General features: G+C 41.9%; 4 protein-coding genes across 5 annotated transcripts in view; all 4 read right to left on the bottom strand.

Annotated features, from left to right (window-relative positions):
* hoxc10a (homeobox C10a) overlaps window positions 1–27,603 on the bottom strand; it is a 63,733-nt gene that overhangs the window by 19,562 nt on the left and 16,568 nt on the right. For both annotated transcript variants that reach the window (XM_063208162.1, XM_063208160.1), the window contains exon 3: window positions 1,801–1,856. The gene's annotated coding sequence lies outside the window, so the exon portion shown is untranslated. The remainder of the gene's footprint in view (window positions 1–1,800; window positions 1,857–27,603) is intronic.
* Window positions 8,167–11,789, bottom strand: hoxc5a (homeobox C5a). The gene is made up of 2 exons (XM_063208166.1): window positions 10,669–11,789; window positions 8,167–9,769 (listed from the first exon to the last, which is right to left on the bottom strand). Exons 1-2 carry the CDS (start codon window positions 11,156–11,158, stop codon window positions 9,552–9,554), a joined length of 708 nt encoding a protein of 235 aa, XP_063064236.1. The 5' UTR covers window positions 11,159–11,789; the 3' UTR covers window positions 8,167–9,551.
* Window positions 11,872–15,388, bottom strand: LOC134456694 (homeobox protein Hox-C6a-like). Its single transcript, XM_063208158.1, has 2 exons — window positions 13,927–15,388; window positions 11,872–13,411 (listed from the first exon to the last, which is right to left on the bottom strand). The coding sequence occupies exons 1-2, from the start codon at window positions 14,321–14,323 to the stop codon at window positions 13,107–13,109; spliced, it is 702 nt and encodes a 233-aa protein (XP_063064228.1). The 5' UTR covers window positions 14,324–15,388; the 3' UTR covers window positions 11,872–13,106.
* On the bottom strand, window positions 17,904–27,312 carry hoxc8a (homeobox C8a). Its single transcript, XM_063208165.1, has 2 exons — window positions 26,546–27,312; window positions 17,904–25,133 (listed from the first exon to the last, which is right to left on the bottom strand). Exons 1-2 carry the CDS (start codon window positions 26,985–26,987, stop codon window positions 24,823–24,825), a joined length of 753 nt encoding a protein of 250 aa, XP_063064235.1. The 5' UTR covers window positions 26,988–27,312; the 3' UTR covers window positions 17,904–24,822.

Here is a 27,603-nt window from a genome sequence, read left to right on the forward strand (position 1 = left end):
CTCGTTCCAATAGTTCACTGCCAGCGAGTTATTGATGGGGGCGAGCTGCAATGAATTCCTCCTGTGCGCAAATGGCTTTAGATCTTGCACCTAGTTCAATAACTAGTTATGATGTTGGGCTAACGGGGAAAAACGAACCCCGCGGGTGAACTAATTTGATGTTTCATTTGTATGTTTGGGAAGGCTTTTCAAAAGGCAAGACACGCGTGAACGCGCAGCTGCCGTCAAATGATTAGATCACACACATGCACGTGGCAACACAAATGTAGAAGTAGACAGAAGTTTAAGATGTGCTACTCTGCCAAAAACATCAGAGGAGAGAAAGTGATAGAGGATAGAGAGTGATAGTGTGTGTGTGTGTGTATGTATGTGAGTGAGTGAGTGAGTGAGTAAGAGAGAGAGAGAGAGAGAGAGAGAGAGAGAGAGAGAGAGAGAGAGAGAGAGAGAGAGAGAGAGAGAGAGAAAGAGAGAAAGAGAGAAAGACGCAACATAAGGACTACAGTCAGTAATGTCAACATGGACTTTGTACGTGTAAGAAAGTGTGTGTGTGTGTGTGGGGGGGGGGGGTGGGGGGTGGGGGGGGGGCACTCACCAACAATATCATAGTATTTGCCATGAATTCATTTTTTTCAAAGTGTATTTGTTGGAACATCTATATACACCAGTTAAATATGAAAACATCTGTTCAATTTCAGAGATTCAATTATGTGTCCAAAGAAACTTAAATCTACAACCCATACAGTCTCAAGGGACATTGGTATCGATTATTTGGAGCGCAGTTCAGGTGTAGACAACAAAATCGATTCTTTGTAAACTAATTTAACAAGGCTGATCGACAGGGAGCCATGGAGCGACACAATTATTTTCTTATTCAGACTTCAGAGAAGTAAGAATATTTATGGACAGAATATTAGTTATCAAGTATGACCATACATGGGCCCCTACAGTAGGCATACATTATGTTTCCATAGAAGTTAAATCGGTTAATAAGTCGTCCACGATTTAATAGGCCTACCATTCACTGTGGTATCCACGTCGAATAATTCTGAGATAACTTGTTTGTGTTCCTGGTAATATTTTGAATCATACTATGCCAGTAGTTATTCCTGTGGCCTATAGAGTTGTGTTGATTGTTTTAGCTGGTCAAACATGTAATAGCATGCGAACGCTTTAAATGATGAAAGGATGTTTGTTACTAACTATTAAAATGCAACGTGTGAGATCACATTATCCACATTAAGAGAGTTGGCAGAGGGCATCTGCATGGCTCTACACAAGGCGTTACTATTCTTCTTATCTTACATCGCAGGGATCAGGAGCATAACATGCACATGCGATCTTAATAGGCGTAGATGCTTTGCCCAATGTGAAACACTCGGCGCAAAATGCCATCTGTGCAGAAATATTTGTAACATGGTTATTTTATCTGGATGCTTTAAGTGGGTATTTTTGTATTGATTAACATAACTGCAAAAGTCTTATATATTATTTTGCATGTCTGTAGGCCTGTGATTTGATTTTCAATCTAACTGGTAGCTGGTGTGTTTGTATAACATAATGTTGGACGTTGGGAAATGAAAGGACCTGCACGATGATGAATCATATGGTAGTGTGTCTGCCCACCATGTTCTGACGTAGGATGGTTTTGACTTGCATCCCGCCAGCCAATGCCTATGCAGGGAGCTGACAGCATCATCAGTGAACACTGCCCTCTCTGTCGACTAGCGAGCAACACGGCGGTACAAGTTGAGTACAGTGTGTTGTTGTCAACACACCGAAAGTAAGAAGAAAGTAACTTACATGTTCGATTAGTCCTGCGTGTCCTTATGTCACTGCCGTCTTCGTTTTCTTCTGTGCTGAAAGGGAAAGGTAATTTTGTTTTAAAAAACAGTAGTGGGCTTGATTATATAGGGTAGCCTATAGACAATAGATCCCTGTTTTGACGCTCTGTACAATAACAAGGGATACACTCGAATGAATTTTAAAATTTCCATTGCAGGTGTTACACGTCCACTGTTGTGACAAGTCTCGGTTAAATCATGGGCTTTGCCCACATACGGCCTATAACGCCCAGGTGACGGGTGCCAGGTTTGTAAACAGAAGTTACAGTTTGAGAGTTGTTAATACAGCCATTTTTAAAATCATATAAAATGTGCATATTTTATATAATTTTACGCGTGTTATTTAATTTCTTTTACTTTTGATTCATTGGATTTAGTGTCAAGAAAAAAACAATCATAACTGACTATAGAAATTGACAAATGAGTGGAATGAAAAATGAAACGCGCCCTCATAATTTCAACTCGCCATTAAAATAGCCAACTGTTTTTTTTTCTTTTCCAGCAAACGGCAAACGCTGCTAGTTTCCTTTTGTCAGGTATCTGTCGTTGTGTAGCATTCCTCTGTCTCTTGTCTCGGCATGCAGCAGGGTAATTTCAGCGTTCAGTCCAAGGGCGTGATCTCTAAAACTAGGACAAAGCACTGTATTTAGCGCAGGTTATTTTGGGTGTCATTTTGCCAATGTATTGGCGTATTCTTAGGTGGTGAAACGTAGACAGTAAGGAGACTCCTTGAAGGACAACAAGGAGGAAATAAAGGACAAATATGTCCTTCTTATAAGGAGTCCAAATTAATGTCTAAAAAATAATATTTATTCGCAAGCTATCACATTTGGTAGAGAATTGTCAAATTCCAAAAACATGTTTTCTAAAATGTGAGGTAAACTACAAATACTAACGCATCGAGTTGCATATGGCCAACGATGAAATAATGAAATGGATAGGCTTTGTGGGTTGTCATCATCTGACATATTGTCATAAATAATACTAATAACACTACTCATAAAAACAGTCTGCTTTCACAAAATGGACAGCGTCTTATGGACAAAAATTTGTCATATTCTTTCTTTTGTGCGCCATGTTTGCTCTTCATATAAAGTAGGCCTATTAAAATATAAAAAGGTAGGCTATACCTAGATTAGCCCACTGTAGAGCCTGGCTATGCTGGACAATCAAACAGCTTTATCTTTCTAATTAAACAGTCCATTAAGGACTAAGTATGTCTGCAATACCCACGTCGTTACTGGAAAGGTTGCAGTAAACAATGTATTCATATCCACAAATATTTTTCTATACAGTATAATGCCTGCGTAATTGTAGCCTATTACCGCGGTGCCGGCAATTTTAGAAGGGAAATTAAAAGCATCGTGTTTGAATGAACCAAAATGAAATAATTTTCAGTCATACTCAGACTGCTTAGATATGTCCGTTACACCTGAGCGCCATTCTGCATCCCACTCAAGTGTGACCTTGTTGGGCAGACAGTGACCACCTGCTCGGCGAAGGAGGGCATGGAACAGCGCCCCCCGTTGGCCAATCAGCTAGCTGTATTTGGGAGGCTATTGTAATAAGAATACTGTCTGAGCAGTACAATGCACCCAGACAGCAAAAAAACAACTTCCTTGTTTCAAAAACCAAGACTTGAAAGTTACGCACAGAGAGATATATGCCTTTTTTGAGGGGGTTGGTGTTTTGCAATCTGAGTAAACACCCTTCCTGTGATAATTTCAATTCAGTGCACCTCACAAAAGCAGTATACAAAGCTACATGCCGAGCAGCATCATACAACATGTTTTATTGCCATTATTTGGTGTATTCATGCTGTTGGTTAAATCTCTCAATTTCCACATAGCGGACTGACTGCACTATGTACATCACCACTGACCTTGTTTCCTCCATGAATTTCATCTGTCTCTATGCCTAGGATGTAAATATTTTCTTCAGTAAATATCTTCACAATTACCGCAAGTTTACTGTGAGAAAATATTATGGGATGTTACACAGTGTGTGTATGAAAATGCAATCAGCATATCTGATGAAACAGATATTTTACCCCCCATTATATCACCACACTGAACAATACAAAGGCTTGAATGTAATGCAATCACTGCAGGCAAATTTACTTGTAAGATGACAAGTGCACAAGGTAAGTGGATGCTATTTTTACATCATGTTCCTAAAATCAGGTGGACTAGTCAAACCATGATTGATAATGTATGTAGGCCTATATTACTTGATATTCACAACAAATATGAAGAAAGTCAACCCATTTTGAAGAGCGATCACCACAGCTGTGTTTGAGCATGTAAAGACACTCAGACCATGGTCTATGCATGTAAGCTCATGAAAAAAAAAACACATTTGGGGTTAAAACACATCATACCACCGTGGAAGTGAGCCACATAAGAAAACATTCTCCTTTTGAACAGTTTCCTAGAATAGCACATTTAGCCTAGATACTGTTTTGTAAACAAAGCAGTGTGCCATTTTTCTTTGAACAAATTTTGGTAGCAACTGAAAATGTCAGACCAATTGATTATTTCCCCAAACAGGACCGTGATAGTCATGCACAACCTGCTGTGCTACCTGATAACGCCTATGACGTGAAGTGTGTGTGTGTGTGTGTGTGTGTGTGTGTGTGTGTGTGTGTGTGTGTGTGTGTGTGTGTGTGTGTATGTCTTTTGAAGCTCAGAGCAGACCTGCTTTACCGGTAACTTGCATCATGCTTGTTCTCATTTGTTTAATCAATATCTACCTCATTTTGTTAAGTGCTGCCGTGATAGTTTGACACTGTAGACAAGGAGGGGACGGCACTGTCACACATGTCATTGGAGCCATCCACTATATAAAGTTTGTCCATAAGTGGATGAAACGGCCATGACAAAACAACACAACCTCTTTCCAGACCTTAAGCTGGGTCAAGACAAACATGCTTCTAAACAACAGGAGAATGCAGCTTGAGTTCAGGACATGCACTAATATGCATCTTCTGTTTTGACAGATCGGCAGTCAAAGTCAGTAATGCAATACAATGGCATCACGGCAAATGTCGGTTTCATTGTCAATACTGCATTTTGTTACTATATTTGATCTTCCAGAATTAAATCAAACATTTCAGCCTTGACCACAAACATTTGTGCACCTATTTGCATAGTCCTATACCATTGCAGAGATCACTGAGCTATGACCTAATTAACCCCTTAGCGCAGCACCTATGTTATAACCTTACTGTCACCAAAATTGTAATGTCTATGTCTCAATCTGTTACTTAAGGCTCTCTGCACTGTCATAGCAATGTTGTTATGATGTAGTTGAGTATTTTCAGCAAATAGTGAATAGGCCCGCCGGCGACCCCATCTGCAGTAAGAGGCTACAAAAGATACACGTCCATGCTATTGCAGTGATTCTGATGTGCTGGTAGAGAGGGTGCAGTCATCATCTCAGTGAAATGAGCCACACATACAGTGTGAGTGGAGCATTCCTAAGGACTGAGTGTGCACTTTCGAAAGAGATTTCATTAGTATTCGGCCTCTCTGAGTGAGATAAGGGTGGCGTTCTGGAGCTGATCAATACATGCTCTATCCCTACTGCTGAGTGTGCAAGAGGAGAGGAGAGAAGCTCTCATCACTGCATCTGATCAGATGAAATGTCTGTGTGCCTCCACTATAGCTTGAAATAATAATAATAATAATAATAATGATAATAATAATAATAATAATAATAATAATAATAATCTGTATGGACTTCCATGCATACTCCTTTTCTCAGTAACACGCCTGACATTTGCCCAATGCAAAACAACAACATTCTGACAGCCATAACATATGGTCTGTCCAGAAATGTAGGTGACACACATACAATGTTGATTATGGCAGCCCATTCTACAACCTACAACAAACCACGTGTTCTTTTATAAATATCAACAAGCCCAACATTCTGTTATAGTTACAGAATGTTGTGGACTTGATATGGAATGTTATAAATGGAATTAAATGGAATGCTGTAAATATCAACAAACCCATCATTCTGTTATAGTTACAGAATGTTGTGGATTGGAAATGGAATGTTATCCTAATTCTGTTTACAGGGAGTACTGTAACCAAAATAGAATCATCTCTGCTTAAAATCATCTCTTTTTTATGCCAACAAAAGAATGTTATTTTGCTTCTATTTTTAGGCTCTGTTTAAGGAGAAAAAAACATCTGCAGTCTCCTCTTCATATCACCACCAGCAGAATTGCAAAAGCTGCTGTGGCGAATTTGCAAATTCCAGAAGGATGAGTAACCTCGTGTTCTATCAGTTCCCTTCATCACCCAGCTTTTCTCTGGAAATATGTCATATAGTAGAACGGGTTATGCGGGCCATAGACTGTTTTCCACACTAGTTTAAATTTTGTCGATAAAAACATTTGACATTTTGCCTGTGAGCATGTTAGCTTCAATTCAAATATTTAGAAACCGGATATGAATAATTGAAGCTAGCTAATATATGTAGCAGCCTACAGGAAGGCATATGACCATATAGACGGGGGGGTCTTTGAAGGAGCGTTTTTTTCTGCTGCGCTAGTGATTATCTTGGTGGCTGACCTTTCCATGCCAGTGATTTGTTTTATGGCCGCGTTGCCCTGTACATGACCCCACTGCTATGGCGGAGCCTTCTGGCGGATCCTCTCCTCTGCGCGCCCCTTACCCCGCCCCTCCAGCCAGCCAACACAGAGACACACAACACGCCAATGCGCATACTCCACCACAGCCTGCAATGTCTGCTTTTTTCTGAGAGCTGGAAAATATAATTCGAGCTCTTTCAACATGGATTTTGCCTCCGACACACGCTGTACCAAAAGGTTGCGAGGAGGTGCATAAAATTGGAAAGTGCTGTGGTGGCACAGGCGGCCTCGCTTTTTAGCTTCACGAAGAGGTGTGCTGTAGCACTATGAGAAACTTTACTGCTGAACAGTCAAAATGATACAATTCTACTCAAGATTCTGCAACTCGATATCTGCCATTAGAACCAGACGCGACCATCTCCGACAACTGTTTACAGACCGCCTAACACAACTTAATTATGGAAATAATATTAACCCATAACCATAGCAAAGATAGATTCAGAAAAGGTGAAACAGTGGGACTTCTTTTTCCCCCAAATAACAAAAATACAATATATAGTCCAGGTTATTCAAGCATGTCTTAGGGCGGCATTTTCACTGTTGCATGGTCCAAATTAGGTGGATTCAACCTCCTGTCTTAAGTGGATGTTATTTCAGTGTATTTATTGATTTACTTTACCAAAAGAATAACTTAATAAAATGAGCATTTTTTGTCACTTACCAGGAACATTTTGTTTCCCCTTGAACAGACTGGCTGCTAGGAGTAGACTTCAGCGCGCGCCCCTCGATAATCCACACTAAACAGTCCGCGAGCCTTACCCTCGCAGTTAAGGCGAGTCGGCAGCTGCGATACCGGACAGTTAAGATTATATATGATGTAAATATAGTGAGGCATTGTCAGGTCTTCCAGGCCATAAAATCCACTTTAATGACACCACGTGCTCGTGGCGAACCACTCACCGGCCCTGCTCCGGGCAACTGGCATAAATAACCTTCAAAACTTTAAAGTACACCAAAAGAAAGCTATAGACCAGGGATGTAGCCTATTTTAAAAGCAGTGACCAGTCACTACCCTGGCCAGAAAGTGCGTAGCCTATGTTATCGTGTGGTGAGACTAGTATTGTGAGCATTTGGTCTCTGTTCAGGGTAATGGAAATTAGACAGGCAAACCTCAATTCTACGGTGAGTAGTTTCATATTTTGAACCTGGGAGTGTTTTAAATGCATATTAACCTAAATGAAATAACTAAACCACGTTTGTTACAATTGTTCGGTTGCTGGATGGTGCGCTTTGAAAAAGTGCACAGGCCTTGTAGGCTATTAGCATATTTCTGGGGTGAAAAGTTCAAGTCCTATTCTCCGCACGGGAGAAGGTTACTCTATATGGCTTTATAGGCCGTAACCCACATGTACGCTGCAAGAAATTATTTGATATGCATTTATTTGAGTTTTTATTCTAAGATTACCAATAGCCTATACGTTTGATTGTTTGCACTTTCATTTGGATGACACAAATCTTCATTTGAGCTATTGGACAGCTGGACAGTTTGCGCAATATTAAGCTTTATTATTTTTGTAATTTATACTTATTCGAGTTATATTAATTGTTGCATTTTCATTTCAGTTGTTCTTTGATAAATGTGGCGACTTGCTCCACAACTTTCTTTACAAACAGCACATAACCACATAACCAGACGTGTGAAACGCTATTTTAACAGGGCCATTTGGAAAACACACACACACACACACACACACACACACACACTAAGTATGATGCCATGCAAAGTCTGATTAGAAAACTGCAAATTAACACGGATTACTTTCTTTATTTAAAATAATAATAAAAACAAATCCACAACGCCCGTTTGGACGGCAATAGCTCTGCAGACTATGGCCTGTAATAATGGATGAGCATACTCCATGACAGGGCTGCTAGAAGAGGAAGCAGGCGTGAGTGTGTGTGAAGGGTGCGAGGAGACGCCGGGAGTTTTATTGGTGTTGTAAAGTTTTATTAGCAACTGTCTGGGTGCGTGCGCAACTGTAAATAAGAGCCACGTTAATTGAGGCTGGCGGTGTATGCCAGTATAACTCACAATAGCAGCTTCCGGTGTAACCAAGTTTACAGGGGGATATCCTCGCTCTTAAAATAGTTTGGCCTACATACTTAAGTCACTGTACACATCAGGGTTGAGGCAGGGAACACGCACCATGTAGAAACACCGCTATGTTATTTACAATTCATAAAATGAAATATGACGATCAAGCTTAACCTGAGTGGATGGGTACTCCTGTAGGGATATTAGTAGGCTATGACCCCGCTTGCGCAAAGGTGTCGACACAAAAACACAACAAGACAAGAGTGAAATTAACCAATAGGAATCCACAGGAATTTATTGTAATCATGTCCAGTAGCACTTCAAGACAATTTCAACAGCCATACTTACATACATACACACAGTTACAAAATGTTCAACACTGATTAAGGACAGCACGGAGAGCAGAGAGCCAAAGCTCAACTTGTCCATTGACAAGGCGATGTACAAAGGCCCCTATACAAACTGGTGTGACGTGAGATCCATACTTAATAAGGACGCCACACTTCACCTATACACGGGCGTAATTGCTAAGCAAAGAAAAAAAAAACATATTCCATACATTATACAGAGTGAGATCCTTAATTGTCTGGCTGCATAAACTGCATTTTTGACGGACGCTCAATCGAGGCACCCTGATGACGGGCACCTGAATAAAGCCTTCATATTATACTTGTAAACGCATTTGAGAAAACCACTCATCATCCGGTGCCATATTGGCTCTGTAAAACAAAGATGGGTGACAGACGTCTTTGAGGCCCGCTATATGCCACCCGCTACATGTCCCAAAAAAACATGATCACTAAAAGTAGCTAGCACAGTAATATTTACAGATGAATACAGCCAACATTGTGCTGATATGCATTAAGAATAATACAGGGCTAGCACCCCATACGAAAAAAGCCCACACATCTTAATTTACACTTTTAAATATACATTACACATTTAGACATTTATGTTTGCGTTGATAATTCCTAATTGATTTAGGCAACAGGAGCAGTGCCGCATAAAGACGTTATAGCGTGTTGTCCTTCACTTTCAACCTTGAGTCTTTCTTCCACTTCATCCGTCTGTTTTGGAACCAGATTTTAATCTGCCGTTCGTTGAGGCAGAGGCTATTGGCGATCTCAATGCGCCTGCGGCGGGTCAGGTAGCGGTTAAAGTGGAACTCTTTCTCCAACTCCAGAGTCTGGAAGCGGGTGTAACTGGTTCGTGCGCGTTTGCCCTCGGATTCTGAAGTGCATCAGAAAAATATGGAGTTACAATGTTAAATTGAAAGCAAATGCAAATGGGTGAGAACAGCATGGCGAACACTCCATTAGATGTGTTTTGGGGATTTCCCCTATTTCCCATGAATGACAAATAATGGGACCTGTTGACATGACATGGGGGTGTTCCTAACGAGTGTGTGCTGCTAATGAGGTATTTTCATCCCATACCTCACGTATCCAGCATCCAGTATTGTCGTGCTCTGGTAGAACGTATAGCACTGTACAATAGTCCAAATGCAATAGTTTGAAAGCATGAGCTTTCAGCCCTTGAGGAGGGGATGCTATGCGTCAAGTGATGCGAAGTACAATGGGTTATCATGAGTGAATAACCCAACGATGCTCCTAAGATCAAGAAATATGTAATCATGATTTTTTTTTAAATCCCATTGCTTATAAAGGGTCTGGACATCATGGCCCATGATGTATCAAGGTTTTCAACCTCAGGCAGTGGGAGCATTCAGCCTTATTTCAGATGCGTCAGGGAAAGTTCAAATTGAGGTCACGAGAGTATGATCCCAGCATAGAACCCCAAAATCTTTAGAACAGCAAAATATATGTGGGTTTGGGTTTAAAACATTCTTATTAGTAGTTTTAACAGTGTTCGTTGTCCTATGCAATTACAGTAGCGCGATAAATTTGATTTCATATCATCCCTTCACAGAAACAGGGCAGCTTTACGAGCAATAAATGGCTTTGTCGTAAAATTTACGAGCAACTACTTTATTATTTCCTGCGATTGGTCTGTGGTAGCCAAATGGAATGCGAGAGCTGTGAATGAAAAAGAAAATGATAAGGAGATGCTGTGACAATTCAGAATGATGGCCCTTTTTGCAAGAAAAAATATCCAAAGACACACTTTACCGTGGCTCATGTGAAGTTTAGTCATCCAAGGATATATCTGTGGCTGCTTCGAATTCTGGGCCGAATTTTGCTGTTGATTCGCCTCAGTTTCCACTCTGCTCTCGCTCTGGTGCTTTTGGTTCTTGCCGCTGGGCTTCGTGAATAGTTCCCCAGTTCCCTGATGAAGCTTCTGGTTCAGCAACACTAGACCGTCCAAGTTGCAAGAGTTTTGGATGTGGACATTGGGGGCGCCCACGGCTGCAAAGCAAGACTGGGAACGAGGGGGCTCAGGCGGCGTGTTGCTCCGGATGCTGAGGCTTGTACTCATCTCCTCCTGTTTTGGGGAGTTACAGGAAGCCTGTTCGGCCATGTTTCCGCTCAGATCCAGCCCGTCTCGGTAGTAACTATTTTGCTGGAGCTCGGGAAGAGATCCATAGTTACCAAAAGTGTGAGTGCCGTACGAGGCGTCATGAGCTTGACTGCAGTAGGAGCTCGCAACGTAAGAACTCATTTTATCTCAGCGACAATAAAAAATGCACCCGACAGATGAGTCCTGTAAGTCAGACGCCTGCATGGGTAGCAGAGAAGCGGAAATCGGAACCTCCGCACCTGTTATTCTCCAAATGTTTCAGGCGTTTTATGCTTTCATTATTTGTGTCTCTTTGGAAGTTACAAGGATATTTGTCCTTAAAATGCGTGGATTTATAGGTGGGGGAATCATTTCCTTTTTTTCTTGATTCGACGTGGACTGCCCAAATATGGGATGCTTAAATAGAATCACGTGCAAATGTTGGCCAGTCATAAATTGGCTTGATCTCCGGGTGGTGGGAGATGGATGAAGGAAACGTGTCCGGTAACTTGGTGGTGAGGGGAGTATCTTGGGGCTCGGGCGTAAGGGGCTCGGCAGACTGCAAGCCAAGAGCGTCATCTGGCGTTTGCTGCTGGGCAAAGCCAGCCTTGTCCACTGGCCACCCTTCACACTACACCCACTGTATCACAAGATGGCTTTCCAGACCCTGCAAGCATTTTAAAATTACAGTGTTTTAAAGTTGTATCGTTTCTCGCCGTCAAAACTCGCAATATTTGTACTAGCCTACAATTCCCTGATATGTGTAGATCCCTTGCTGTTACAAGTAGTAAGATAATAATAATAATAATAACAATAATGACAATAATAATAATAATAATAATAATAATAATAATAATAATAATGCCCATGTTTTACATTTTCCTTACCACACCGGTTTGTCTCTCAATCTCTTGGGTGATATTTCTAGACACATAATATGAATTTGCTCATGTTTTCATAGGCCAAATCTTACTGAGGAACCCATCCATAATTAATAACTTCATCGAACAAAAATAGGCCTATGTAGATCATATTTCACTGTTTTTGCATTGGTGGTGTTGGATAAGATTGTCCAGCTTTCCTGTTATCTGAAAGGGTCTAACAGTACAAGGCCGGAATGTCTTTGAAATGCATATCGATTCATCTTATGTACACTGTTTGAGTAAGTGAAATATCTGGCCTTTTTCTTTATTCGACAAAATGCCTCTCGTATGTTTGAATAAAATGATGGTTTCAAAGGGAGTCAACTCAAAAATACAATGACGACTGCACATCGTGTGTAACATTTTTTAATTAAATTAGCACATGTAAAAACAACACATTAAAAATGAGCATTTTGTGTGATTTTAGTGTGAAACGAACACGTTTGCTAGAATAATGTGTTCTGTACAAGACTGCTGTGTGCTTCATACTTAAAAAATAAACGACCAAAGTAAACCCGCAATACTCAACCAGTGCACTGGCATAATATCGACAAATACAAATACTAGCAGTCGAATATAGGTAGTGTAGTTGTCAGTCTTAATAGTTTTCATAGGCCATTACGCAATGTCAACAACAGCAAAAAGGCTAACAGATAGGCTATGTGCAAGTATAGGCCTAAATGGGTTCACAATTGGAATGATGTTGAGCTTCAGAATCCTCGAGTAACTGAGTGCTGCCCAAAGGTATGGGCTCTCTGCAACATACTGAATTATCTTTCTGCGGCACGATCACAATTGGCACTAGCGAGTACACAAGCTACGTGTACATGTCATCCGCCTGCGTCCACTCCTCTTCCACAACAGCATTGACAACACAAACTGCTGTAGCAGCTCCTGAACATGCCTGGCTGCGTGCTAGTAGGTATGCGTAAACGTGCTTTGCATTGCTTGTATGCGCGAGTTCATAAGAGTGAGTGTTTGTGCCCCAGCAATGAGTCCATGCGCCCATGGCGGGGGTGAGAGAGAGGGCACCTGAACATTAAATGTTGGATCATGCATTAAAATGTACAGTTAAATGGACATTAGATAGTCGTGTTGGGTGCTAAAAGTGCACATTTAAGTGGACATTAGGTAGTCGTGTTGGGGTGCTAAACGTGTTTGGCTACAGAGTGCAGGAATGCGGCTCATTAGTCATCTTTCTTCATGTCATCCGTCTCCTTCTCTACGCCCTCTTTGCTGGGCTCTTCTGACGCCGCTGTGGCTTCCCCGGTGGTGGTCGTGGAGGTCAAGTTGCTCTCTTTCTTCCATTTCATTCGGCGGTTCTGAAACCAGATTTTGATCTGGCGTTCGGTGAGGCAGAGCGCGTGGGCGATCTCAATGCGTCTCCGCCTGGTCAGGTAGCGGTTGAAGTGGAATTCTTTCTCGAGCTCCAGGGTCTGGTAGCGAGAGTAGATCTGGCGACCTCTGCGTCTGTCTGTGCCATAGCCAACTCCTGTGCTCAAACAGACAAAATATCACAATCAGAGTCGGAAATGGTCCATAACAAAAAATATATAATTCCAGGCTCTTTTTTTCCCCCGAAACATTTTAAACCAGCAAAAAAATCTCTCACACAAAAGTATGCTAGCATGAGATAACTACTGTATAAAACAAAATTAGGATTACTGAAAAAAGCCCTTTGTTGGTGGCTATTTCAAAGCGGAGATTTGTGAGACTATTATTGCCTCTGTGGTAATAAACTCTACATAACATGATGGCAAGGAATAATGAGAGAAATAAGGCAAATGTGCATTATGTATGGTCAAGACAAAAATCTAAATTTACACGTTTTTAGCTCCTTGGTGCTAAAGCAGAGGGCCAAATGGGAAAGTCCTCTTTGAAAAAAGGCCTTTATAGTCCAGCCATTCAGTGGTGCTTTATGGGCCCATAAAAAGTATCTCTCAGTGTTGCCGGGATATATCGTAAAAGCAGCCCATTCTCTCCCCCAGTCCCTAGTAAAAAACTTACCAGTGTGCGAGTTCATGCGCTGCATCCACGGGTATATCTGGAGGTTGCCTTTTTGCTCCTGTGCAACATTTCTCGCCGACTCCAAGCTATAGTCCTGAGCAACGTGGTTCTGGCTGTTAAGTCCCATAGTAGTTTGCCTGCAGCTGGGGAGCACATCTTTCTCCTGAAGAAATATGTTTGATCCACAGTCGTAGGGTCCCCGAGCCGCCCTGAATACGTTATCCTGGGGTGAATAGAAGGGCGAAGCGTAGATCCGGTTCTGGCTCATGGGAGTGTTGTAGGACGAGAAGTGTCTGACTGGGTCATAGCCGCTGGAGCTTAGGGACACATTAGGCAGAACTTCTTGACCAGCAGACAAATGGCAGGGGAGCGACGAGTTCGCAAAATAGGAATTCATAGCTTCCCTATCGGCCTCACGTGTACTCTTCCTCCTCTCTTTCCTCTTAACTACTTTTCTGTCTTCCCCACACTCTCTCCCTCGCAGACAGATGGCTACTTTCAGGCAGAGAGTGTGTTTACCTATCGCATAGCCTATAGGTAGCAGCCTCTCGCTGTATCCGTCTCTTTTAGGTGATATTCAGATTTCAAAATTATTTATTTCTATAGTCCAGTTAAGACGGTCAATCCAAGTGTTATAGCTAAGGGTGGCTCAAAGAAGGACAATATGACAGCGTCACCTGACCATTCCCCACCAATTGAGAGCAGGGGGAGCTGCGGAACATGTAGCGTATCCTCATAGCCCTCTGGTAAAAGCACATCAAGCTTTAAGAAAACAGGCAAGCGCACGCCTGCGCGCGCGCACACACATGCCGTACTGGATCTACAAGGCGCGTGCCCTCGAGTTCATGTTTGTGTGCGCGCCGCCTGAAAAAAGAGAGATGCATAGCACAGAAATTGCTGATGAAATCTGTAAAGGGTTTACCCACCATGTGTAATTCTGCGTAAATCTAAACTTAAGTCTCTCGGGTCTATATTTCACATTGCAGCAAGTTATTTACCTCCACTGTAAATGAAATGAAAAGCAAGTTGCTATTAGTATTTTGGAGATAAAATAAAGAAGCCTATCCACAGAAAACCACTTGAATCTTCATGTCGAATGGTGCGTAATTTGGTGCGTAACGATGGTAAATCCATTGAGTCAATTTCATTCCCACGGATGGAAATGAGAGAAACCGAGACTATCAATGGACATGTCAGTTGATAGCAAATACCTCTTCCTTAATATGGTATAACATAATTTCAACCGACTTTCACACCTCGATATAATCTGCAAACAGATTTTGATCTGGTTAGCAGAGCCTATGATCAGCTGCTGCGTAATATCATTGCTGTTTCAAGCACACCCTCCCACTTGTGTATCATCCATTTTACTAATTCCAACTGAATGGTGATTTTATTTTATTTAGCAAGCGCATTTCATTCAATGCAGTGAATCACATTTACTCAACATATTGTGTCTATAAAGGCAACCCCCCCCCCCCCACACACACACACACACACACACACACACACACACACACACACACGACGGGCTATCAGACACTTCCTGGCAGTAGGCTACTGGACAGCAGAGACAGTACTGCAGCTTCGGCCTGCTGTAAAATCCTACTCTTCATGGTGAATTGTGATTGATGCCTCTTAAAGCCGTGCACAACATGAAAGGTAGACAATCTATAACAATAACTCGCTGTGGAGTAATCGGTGCGTAAAATGCCAAATGATGTTGACTGCCACAACGTGTGCTTATGCCACTGCATTATTTAAGCGTACGAATACCACTGCCTGTTTTATTTACCTTCGACTGCCAACGTAATGCAGTACACGCAATTTATACCAACAAAGTTCTAGTGTAGGCTTATGCCAATTCCTTATGCCAAGTGATCGACACTCATGCCAATCTGTCTTCATAAAAGCTATCCGCTGCAGGCTGTAACCAAATCTCAAATTACAGTATATGCAGATGTACCCAAAATATAAACGCAAAGTAATACGAAAGTGACTGACTTTAGTGTGTTCATTATGTTCTACAAACACACCTATATTATAACAGTCCAACAGAGCTATGCATGATGATGACAACCATGACGCATTATGATAACTGTAATTCACTGGAAAGTGGGTCGGCGATCATTTGAACACAGCTCAGTGGAACACACCAAACCAACTGGACTTTTGACATACCTGTGTGAAGGGGGGGGGGGGCACACTACTGCTGACTGTTTTATTGCCGCCCTAAAGACAAATCACGTGGCATGCCCGTGCATACAGCCGAAATAAAAAAAAGAGTGCTTCGACGCACCCCTTTACGAAGAAGCATGCAAGAACAGCATTGCTGTTTGCACTATTAATTATTGATTACACCCCTAGTCATAAAACTGCTCTGCAAAGCAACATTACCACAATCCTACACCGATTCAGAGAACATAGCTATTATAAAATAGCCTTGGTATATATATGCCACAGAAATCTGTAGCCAAAGGTGAAACAGAGACGTGTTAATTATCAAGTAGGCTAATATAATTTAGTGCCAATAAAACTCAAAATGCATCTAGAAACATTCCAAGCTTTTAGTGCTGTTTTTTTTATGTGTTTTCTTTAATCTCACAAAATACTGCCCCACAAGCACTCTGCCTATTTACATTTCGGAACCATTTGTTACCAACAGGATTTAAACGGCTAGATATTTATATGTAAAATGCCTTTACACACTGGTTTGCATGAGGTGGTGAAATATGTTCTTCAACGAGAATGAGATCATTCCGAGCCCTGTAGTAAATGGGTGGGGCCGTGGAATGTTTGTGGCTTTAAAGCCTTTGAACTGAGACGCATTGTTCTGGGTCTGGAAACAAAAGGACGACCTATACTGGACACAATCTAAAATCGCAATTGCGTCAGGAGTCATTTTCATAGGGTTCTCAGCATCTTCCCCAATCACACTGACATGTATTTATTGCCCTTTATCGACATTCCTACACCTACAGTAAAGTGATGTGGATCATTTGAAGTCGGCCACATTATTAGCTTTGTAGTAGTACATACGCGTTAAATCTAATATCATTTCTCACTTGTTTAGTTATTCAGTATCATCGTGCTGGCCTGAAATAGTACCACTTAGGGATCTGCATAATCGAAACGGGCTGTGAAAATTGTATAAAATCGGGCATCTGCGTTTGGTATGGTGTTTTGTACATTTATATGAAATTAAATTACCCTAATCTCATTCTGTTTTCTAGGTCTCAGACGAGAAGTCTCAATCCAGCTCGGAAACGTCTTACAAGTAGACACACCTCATATTTGTAAATATAGGCTGTTTGCAAAATACTTCGATGACATTGTAATTTTGAGTTGCATACAAATAAATGCCGGTCATGCGCAATGAATACTTGGTTGTCCCTTTCTTTTGATCATTTCGGCACCACGGTCAGATGCTTTAGCACATTGCGTGTAAGCGACAACACAGTAGACTGGAAAGAGTAGACTGGCCTAACATCATAAAAAGGAAAACAATGACACTAAAATATAAATAAAACAACACTGTGGATGTTCACAAAATAAACGATGATTTATGTAAGCAAACAGAATAAATATTGCACACTTTCAGACAGGGGTTTGCTTAATATTGTAAGTAATCCATGTCAAGTCACACGAGCTTGCTAATTAGGCCTATATGCTAAAACCTGTCAAATCTGCCAATGTGCTTTTATTTTGCAATCTGGCCTCGTCTCATAATGCAAACGGGAAGGAATATTTAACCCTCTGAATGTAACTGTGCAAATTGTTGGTAGCCTATTTGTGCACATAACAGACAAATCTCAGTGTTCAAACCCAATGTGTCATTCGGTAAATATGTGGGCACAAGGTGGCAGTATTGCTAATACTGTTGATGACCGCACGTCAAAGAAAGTGTGTGTGTGTGTGTGTGTGTGTGTGTGTGTGTGTGTGTGTGTGTGTGTGTGTGTGTGTGTGTGGAAGGGGGAGAATGCGAGGGCCGGGTGCAGGATGCAGGTAGAGCATTGCTGATGCTGCAGATAATTCTGACTGCAAGTACAGGAGACAGAGGGCCCATTCCCACACATGTAATGGTGGGAGCAATGGACGCAGATAGATATTTCCACCATGATGGTGATGAAAATGGCCATCAGCAGATACAGATGTGGCTTCTTACAGATCCCAAGATGGATGTATGAATCCGCCCCCTAGCGTTGGCCTCTTACGCAGCTCTACGTCAACAAATGGGCAGCAGCAAAGGCGACCGACATGATCATACCGTCATCATGGATCATCGTGTGGCCACCTTATCACAGGGTGCAAACACTCCCACTCCCTCCGCACTATACTGCTCTTCCCTTCATCATGATCAGTACGCGAGGGCCACTGACAAGAGGATGCGCTGGCGTGCCTCTCGATCTTGAGTGTGTGTATTGTGTATAGTGCGCGTTTCAGCAACAAACATGCTATGACGCACAGTGCCCTTTCCAGGACAAACCAATGATCCCTCACCAAAAACTGATCTGGTCATCTGCAATATATTCACAAGTATGCGTAGAGCTTACATACATACACATTTGTTTGGATGCATTAATGAAGCAAGTGACAACACATATACATCAATGTATAAACAAAAGAGCCACGTGACTAAACAAATTGTAAACAGTTAACCTCAGGTGTATGTAATTTCAGTCATTTTCACCAAATAATGAACACAGCGATCTACCATATTGTTATTATAATTACTGATGTTTCTGCAAGCATGCCAGTCACCATCCCAAACAGCACGAGTCATTATGACGGGCAAATCCTGATGCTTATCTTCATATCAATACGCGCTAGTTTTGCCGGACCTTTCATTTTAAATCACGCCACCGATATCCCCTGAAAATACCAGTGGCTCAACATTTACGTAATATTACAATATGTTTTTACTCTACTTCACAAAGGTGTGTTTAAAAGAATGATTAATCTGACGAGGGGCAGCCAACGACGGCACACCGACAGAGAGCACACAGGGCTACCAGCGACGTCTGTGCGTACGGAGCGTGTGAGGAAGGCGATATGTGCTCGTCCTCAGTTTTTCAGATGTTCAATCACAGCACCGATTTTCTGTACCGATAACTGGGGAAACTTTCAAGCCGATAGGGAGTCAGAGTAGGTTGGTTACTCACCCTTGTGTGCGCTGTCTATGCTGCCGGGGATGCCAGCCAAGGCATGGGGAAACGCGCCTGGCAAGAGAGAATTGGGCATGGTCTCCAGGTTGTCTTCTCAACTGACAGAAAACAAAATGGCCAATTTGACCCAAACAAAAAGCCAGTGGGCTTCACTGCTCGCCTGCCGCCTCGACTCTTTGAGCTCAACTTCTCCAGAAGGCAAGAGGGGATGAGACGGTGTGCTGGAGGCGGTTACTGTAGCGGGGCCATTGCTGGCTACGAGACAAACGGTATAGGGTGACTGAACTAAAGACGTTCAATAAAACAAAAGCCCTTTTCATATTAAACCGCGGAAACCTAAACGGCAGTTGGAAGCCCATTCGTGGCAACAGAGAGCAGTAGAGGGACGTATTTGCGAGGAAGACAACGGCATAAAGTTCATGTTCATAGAGGGGTGACACGTGACTAGCAGCCACCAATAGGGGAGGCGATCTAGTCGTAAACTTTTATTACTCAGCTGTAAATTCCCATCCAAACAACGAGGAATGTCTTGCGTTTTCACCCTCTCCCCCTCGCCTTGCAGTGTTGCACAGGCTACTGTCTTTTGTGCAAAAGTAGAAACGCCAAGATATCGTTTGTTATGCAAGGTGAAGCATATAAGAGTTTGGTTTCACATGTAGTGGTGGTACAGGCCAGCGCTGAATACATTGGTGAAACTGTAATATGATTGAGAGACCATCGAACACCCCCTGGACTAAAGTTAATGATGTTTACTGGGATAAAGATAATGGAATTTGTATTATTTAGCCCACTGCAAAAAAACGATTGCTCAAAATCTATCAGCTTCCATGAACTCCCATGTTAGCATATGGGTCATAGCGCACTGTCAGCTACAGTGCAGATTCCACACCAGTATCCTGTGCAGCAATCATGTATCTTTGTTACGCACCACATTCCCCATTTGTCTAACAATTGTAAATATTTAAAATAGCTATTTCAAATTATGACCATACATTGTTCATCAAACCCATCACAGGCGTAGATCGCAAGTATCTCTAATGTTACTTCTTAATCCTAAATAGTGTCTTTTTCATTTCAGGCTATGTGATGTAAATAGACCCATGCTCATTTTATCAATAATTGTCATTTTTATTTGTTATCAATGCGTGTGTCCAAACTAATCCTTCTTTTGAGATCTCTTCAATTTCTATAACATTTTTTTACAATAATTATTATTAGGCCTAGTATGCGGATATATCATAAAGGAAAATTGCAGGCCACAACCACCCAAGGTCTATCTGTGGACAATAGCGTGTCGTTGTCCAAACAGCAACTGCTAGCGTTCTATCCTCCAATTTTACGCAGACACTATCGAAGGGGACCTTGCAGTAAAAGACAGCTAACACAGACACATGTAATGAGAGCAGATTGAGAACTGATTGGTTTAAAAATATTAGTAAAGCAGTGGCACCGTGCTGAAATGGTTGGCCTGGGATAGAGAAACGGCATTCACCTGCTACTCTCGCCACCCCAAAACATAGGCTAGATGATACCCCTCATCTCACTGCGCTGTCCTCCTTGGATGTGGACTTTTGATTCTTTATTAATTTGCGTATTGTGCATTTCAGTGCTACAACAACATGTTTCTGAAAATAAAAAGGTTGTGGGCAGTTTTAACACCGGGCCAACAAAGCAGCTAAAGATGCGACGGTTTAACGATGACCGTTGCCCGTTGAACACAAAAAAGATTTTGTTGTGAGTGGTATGCCGTATCAATAATCCGTTGACAAACATTTATAAATAGGCCTATGGTATTTACGCTTACATATTTGGTTTACATGTATCAATAAAATCAGAGATCTGGGCACCAACATGTGTTGTAGAGTTAATAGTTTGAATCCAAGCTGGATGGAACATCGCGCACTTTACATAGCCCTAAATGCAGCATGAAACGGCAAGCATCTTGTCTATACCCCTAAGCCTAGATGATATAACAACAATAATATTGCGAAACAGAATCACGACACTCAGACAGACTGAAGCTATCGCATAATATCCAACAATGACTGAAGAGGTCGTGGTGTGTTTTGCAACTGTGTAGGCCATAGGACTGTATTTATCATGTGTTTGAGCGGCTAAAATGTAGAGGCGACGCAGACTGTCCGGAAACAACACCATCCCGTTTATACCACCAATAAACTTTACTGCAGGTATTATAAAGGCCTAGCTTGGCGCTAAACACAATGGACAGCGCTCACGCACAATAGCACCAACCGGAAGACTTCGGTTATTCCAACAGTTGTGTAAGAATAGCCTAACGTCAAAGAAGAGTACAAAACGGCAGACGGTTGAGAAATGTGTTGGACTAGTCACACTCAGACAAAATGCCTACAAAACTCTTGCAAACCAACTACTAAGAAGATCTTAAACCCGCGTGCTTTCTATTTTATTTTACTATAGACCTATAGATGCCAGGTAAGTTATGGACATACATGCAATTTTAGTAATTTCGCTCTGTATTTAACGGTTTGTATTGAGCTTAAAAAAAGGTATAATGAAAGCGCAAAACGCTTTTTAGATCAGTGTAAGTAGGCCTCTTGGCATCTGCACCTCATTGGTGGGTGAGCCAACCTATTCAGCGCTTAGCCATCTTCCAGGATTGGGCAATTTACTTATTTTCTGTCGCACAATAACTGTTGTGCATGCTATTGTCAAAACAGTATTGGTTCAGACTAATCAAAGTAATCTAATTGCATCAACATTTCTGATAGAAGGCCTATGTGTCGACCGATCATTTGGGATGTTAAATATTCGCGTTAGAACTGTTGACCTATAGGCCAATTTGTTGCCAGCTAAATCTGAAAATATTTGACTATTCGATCTAAATGTAAAACCCAAAATACTATTCAAGGTTGTTTTTTTATCTTCGCCTCTTCGCAACAAGGGTTCGCTTACGAGTTCTACAATTGGGCCTAAAAAGTTTTCGTCTAACCAGACACATTATCTGTTGTATTGAATTATACAGTTGTTCATAAGTTATTACTGATCATGCTTTTTAAGTAACCCTCACTCTCCCATGGTGCGTCTCCAATGAAATAACTCACATGAAAAGGGGAGATAGAGCGCACTTCTTTAAGTTGCATTTATTTTTAGGGTAATTGTAACACCAGAAAAGAGACAAACGGATAACATAGTGATATTTGCTGTAAAATAATGCACTTCTTATTATAGCCTAGTATTTCTTAATATACTTCTTAAGGCATTTCTTAATAATAAGTACTTCAAATGAGGCCTACCATGTTCAAGATCAGTGTAAGATGTGGCAGCTTTAATGAAATTAAGGAGCATCCCTTTTGGTATTCATGATCGCCGAATCTGATGCGCATTATGTTTCTCCGTCTAATTACATCGTTAAATATTGAAATAGGTCTATACGTCTGAAACCTGAAACCAGATTCAAACCCAGCTATAGAAATGTACCCGTTTGGCCTTCACTAAACACATATCATGTAATTATTGTAGCCAAAGCTGGAAACATTGATGTTTTTTTGTGACCACGACACATAATCATACAAACAACATTTAGTATGACTAACTACAAATGTAAGGTCACTTACAAAAGTGCGTAATGATCTGCGTAATGATCTGTCCTGGAATGCGTCCGCGTACATGCACGTCAAGGATAGTGCGCCTGTCTGTGGTGTTGTGGGTTTCAATCCCCCCCAGTCCGCCAGTGAACCCTTAAAGAGAAGACAGGTCATCCTCCTCCAGGCCCTGGGAGGCAGGTGTTAGCTTGCCTCCCACTCCTGCGCCTCCTGCTCTGTGCCAGGCCAGCTCCTTCACCTAACTGCTTGATAGTGCCGTATATGTTAAATACTGCTAATAACAGAAAATGTGTATCGTATAAGCCTACATACACCATACAATTTTCCATGTTGAATACTAACAGAAGTAGTTTGGCAGTAGGCTATGTGCGTGTTTGTATGGTTCCAGCAGGTTTTGCTTGGAAAGTGGTGGGGACATTAATAGCGTATGGCAAATTGTCCAGGTATGCTATTTTTGCATTATGATTGTGGAAAGGTGGTGGAGACAAGCTAGGTTTATCTCAGAAGTTGTATGGACATGTCCCAACCATCCACACCCAAAGTTACACCCCTGGTGTTCAAGCAAACTATAAACAAACTGGTTACATTTTGTTGCGCCGGTAGGTAAGTGCGTCATTGAGACAGTACAATATGTTACTAGATCTATTTGCGGGCAACCTGTGCCGTTAGTTAAATCCCCACAACTTTCAAATTGGAATTTAGACTACATCACGGTCGGCCAAATGTCAAATTATTTGAGCTAGTAATTTGTAGCTCCCATATAGCAGGCTATTCAGTGCCAAAATCATAGTATGCCTATAGGCCCATCTCATTTCACCGTCGCTTCCCTGTCTGGGAAAGGGGACGGTGCAGCTACAGTAAGATAGGCTACGTGTCCAGCTGACTAGGCCTACACCAAAGTGAAAAATGCATTTGCCTAAAGCAGACAAGCCATAAACTAATAGTCTAACAACTAGGCCACGGGAAGAAAGAAGGAAAAGCCGCAGTCGATTCGTTTATTTTCTTTATTGCCAATACAATGGCGGTGACACACACATTTCTGTCTTTTCACATGAGAAACACCAGCAAAACGAGCATATCGTTAAACAGTAAGGTATTACAAGACATACATAAAGATTATATTCAGTGCAATCGAAAATCTAAGCTATTATCACCAGCACATTAAAATACCACTCCTTAATAATATAGAATAATAATTGTTGCATGTATGATGATCTACATATAAATGTGCGTTTTCTAGGCAGTTTAAGTTGTTGGGGAAATTTGAAAGTGTCGTACGGAAAAAATAAGAGCCAATATGTGGAATAAAAGTTCTCATCAGGCAAAGACCTTTTTGAGTAGGTAGGTAGTGCTTGGTAGGTTAGCTTCGCTTGTAGCTAATGTCTTATGAAGACATACAAAGGAGTCGTTATTATTGGGTAAATACTTGGCCTAAAAAACAAACAAAAAATGTATTCAAAACATGGGCTATTTAAAGAAAGTGTCTGTTAAGAAATCTGTATCGCCGGTTTCCCAGACTTAGGTAGCATCGTCCGCAATTTGAAAGGGTCGGAAAATGTTGATTAAAATGGACTTTTGAGAAAATATAATAATAATAATAATAATAATAATAATAATAATAATAATAATAATAATATCCGTCTGCTAGGATGACTTACAATTGCCAATGCTAGGCCTATTTATTCGGTCCATTTTCATTAGCCTATTCCTTAATCAAATGATTCTTTACACCACTTCGACAAATTTACAAAACCCTCAATTGAAGGCCTGTCTATACACTGTAGTTGTAAAAACCATTAACATCGCTGCTAATTACACTTTACCATGTTTAAAGTTTGAAAGAGTATTTAACGACCTTGTTCATGCGACTTATCCAAGTTCCCAAACTGGTGATAACACATTGACGCTTCAAAACAAGGTTAAATAATCAATGAACCAGGGACTTGAGCAAATCATATTTGCATTGCTGAACAGTCTGCTTTCGTGGATTTCAAGCATACAGTTTCTTGGGTGTGTTTGGGCAGACTGGGATGCTCTGCTATGTGACTGAAATCATAGCCATAAAACTAGCGATTTTCTCAACCCCCCTTTTCCTCTCATCACCTTTTGCGGGACCCTCGGCCATATAACCATAAAAGCCCATAAAATCACTCCTTCGCCTCCTCTTTCTCTTCCGTTTCCTTCTCCTCCGCTTCGTCCACTTCAGCGTCCTCGTTCCCCTCCTCCTCCGCCTCGGTCTCTCCCCTCTGACCCGGAAACTTGTCTTTGTTGTTCTCTTTTTTCCATTTCATCCGCCGATTCTGGAACCATATTTTGACCTGCCGCTCCGTGAGACTCAGAGCGTGCGACACTTCGATTCTTCGCTTGCGCGTGAGGTAGGGATTGAAAAGGAACTCTTTCTCCAGCTCCAGGGTCTGGTAGCGGCTGTACGTCTGTCTCCCATTGCGTCTCCCAGGCGCTTGAAATCAAACAAGCATTTCATCATTCAGTGTACAGGCAGCACTTTTGACAACAGACAGATTTAACACAAGCTTAGGCACTAGTCAGACTTACTGAGGCCCATGCTACAGGATTGTTAGTCATAACTTGGAAGACAGTTATTTTACACTGGCTCTGTTATCCATTCCAATGACTGGCTTACATTAGGACCACATAAGCAATGCCATTTGTACCTAGGTACTTATCAGATCTAGTTGTTTACATACCAGCATTAGACTGGTGTTCATAGGGTGTAATGTAATGAAGAGAAAGGATTGAGTTGCTTTTTAGAACATCTTGCCAAAGGAAGATCAAACTATTGTTATGTCATTTGAGCAAAATAAACAGAATGGGCAAAGCTGTCTCGTGTCTGCCTCTAGTGTATCAAGGTTGGATAACTAGGTCTTCATGGAAATTATAGTTTGCCAATGTCATGTCGGAATAAAGCATACATGTTTTAGCCACAATTGTATTAGACTGACATCCAGAAACACATTTGTTGTTGATTGTCATGTGTGTCCATCTACAAAGTCAAATGCACACACACACCCAAACTTACTTACTTCGTGTGTGTGTTTGAGAGAGAGAGAGAGAGAGAGAGAGAGAGAGAGAGAGAGAGAGAGAGAGAGAGAGAGTGTGTGTGTGTGTGTGTGTGTGTGTGTGTGTGTGTGTGTGTGTGTGTGTGTGTGTGTGTGTGTGTGTGTGTGTGTGTGTGTGAGAGAGTGACAGGGAGAACGAAGAGCTAGCAGTGTTGTGAGTTATAAGGTTAAGCAAAAGGTTATTGTAAGCTGTATTTGATGGGTATGAGGTGAAACCAAATGACCACTGAAACTCACAAGCTGCACAATCAGTAGTATTGTAGACGGTTGGTAAAAAGTTGGAGCAATTATTCTCTGTGCCATGGAAATGTGTTCTGCAGTGCACCCAGCACATGTACATGACAACACTTTTTCTTCATAACTGCGGTATAAATCTCACTGGATGGCCCACTGATGGTTGGGGAGGTAAATAAACTATTCCGAGTTGGCTCAGTGTCTCAGTGATTGCGTTAGGACATGAACTTTCTCATGCTATCAAACGGACAGGCTGCTGTTGTTGTTATAGGACTGTACAAAGGCTAACGAACACACTGACCGACAGACGCACAAACACACACATTTTCAAAGTCTGTTACATGGAGTAAAAAGCTAAACGTAAATTACGAATAAGTAGCCTGTAGCTACTGTGGTTTTACATATTTGTGTTGTTTCCTGACTGTAGGCATATGGCATGATTGGTGTATATGGCTCATGGTACCCTGAAACACACACGTACATAGAAAGAGACAGACAGATCCCATGTTTACGCACCACACACACTCACACAAGAACTGAAAATAATAATGATGCTAACCGTGGGGTCTCATCCAAGGGAACATGAGACTGGGAGAGGAGTTCTGATTTAAGTGGCCTTGTCCGTCTCCGGGGTTAGAGCTGCTGGATTTACAGTCAGGGTACTGCGTTAAACTCGCCTCTTGCTGGGTACCATAGAGCGCTTGCCGTGGAATGGCCTCATATCCATAAAATTTCGTCGCGTCTCCATGGCACGCCAGAGCACACGGGTTCTGCTGGTATCCTGGGTTAGAGATGCCCGCCGGCCCGTGATGGAAGAAGTCCTGGACGTGATGAGACGGGTGTTGGAAAGCCGGCGCGGCTGCTCCTGGTCCATAGACGAGAGTGTGGCTACGGGCGACGCTTTGAGGGAACCTGCAGTCGTAATAAGTTGGCTCCAATGTTTCTCCTCCTTTGTACTTGGAGAATAAAGGGTTGACAAAGTAGGAACTCATGATTAGCATGCATTAAAACGAGTCCTGGTGGAAAATGTTTTCTGCCTGTCGCTGTCTGCCTTTTGTTGGAAGTCCCAGATCGCTGAAAGCAGAAAGAGAGAGAGGGAGAGGGAGAGAAACCGGAACTGGATGGAGAAATGCTGCCCCTTCGGACAATACCAGGCAGTTCTCTCCTCGACTCCCCGTGTCTTCGACACTCTAGCACTCCCTTGCACTTACGCTCAATTGCCAAGCCTTTTCCTTTTGCAGTCTCAAATCCAGCACACGGCGTGCATGGTGGATGTGTGTTAAGGTTAAAGATGGCTAGCTCCACCGGCACAGTCACAAGCGCCTTTTTTTTAGCTTCCTCCCCAGCCACCCCCACTACAATGACCCCCTCACCCCCTCCTCCATCTGAAGCACACAGCACACACCACTACCACACCACCACGCCGTCTCCTCAGCGTTCTGCGTTCAGGCGTCCACCTCGGGACACAAAAGGAAATCATCGTAAATGTTTATGTATGTGTTTTATGTATGTGTTTTATATACATGATTATGGCTATATTGTTAGCCATATTCAGAGGCATGTGCTTTATTTGAACACGATAGTTCATTAGAATTACAATAAATGAATTGTAGTCCA

This window comes from Engraulis encrasicolus, chromosome 10 (assembly GCF_034702125.1).
Source record: "Engraulis encrasicolus isolate BLACKSEA-1 chromosome 10, IST_EnEncr_1.0, whole genome shotgun sequence".
NCBI classification, from domain to species: domain Eukaryota; kingdom Metazoa; phylum Chordata; class Actinopteri; order Clupeiformes; family Engraulidae; genus Engraulis; species Engraulis encrasicolus.

Excerpts from the sequence above, each read along its gene's own strand:
- hoxc5a (XM_063208166.1), bottom strand. The coding sequence starts at position 11,158 with ATGAGTTCTTACGTTGCGAGCTCCTACTGCAGTCAAGCTCATGACGCC. Across the intron at positions 9,770-10,668 it reads TAAACTTCACATGAGCCACG|AATCCGAGGGCAAACGCGCA; the intron begins GTAAAGTGTGTC and ends GATGCACTTCAG.
- LOC134456694 (XM_063208158.1), bottom strand. The coding sequence starts at position 14,323 with ATGAATTCCTATTTTGCGAACTCGTCGCTCCCCTGCCATTTGTCTGCT. Across the intron at positions 13,412-13,926 it reads GCGCATGAACTCGCACACTG|GAGTTGGCTATGGCACAGAC; the intron begins GTAAGTTTTTTA and ends GTTTGAGCACAG.
- hoxc8a (XM_063208165.1), bottom strand. The coding sequence starts at position 26,987 with ATGCTAATCATGAGTTCCTACTTTGTCAACCCTTTATTCTCCAAGTAC. Across the intron at positions 25,134-26,545 it reads CCCTTGGATGAGACCCCACG|CGCCTGGGAGACGCAATGGG; the intron begins GTTAGCATCATT and ends TTTGATTTCAAG.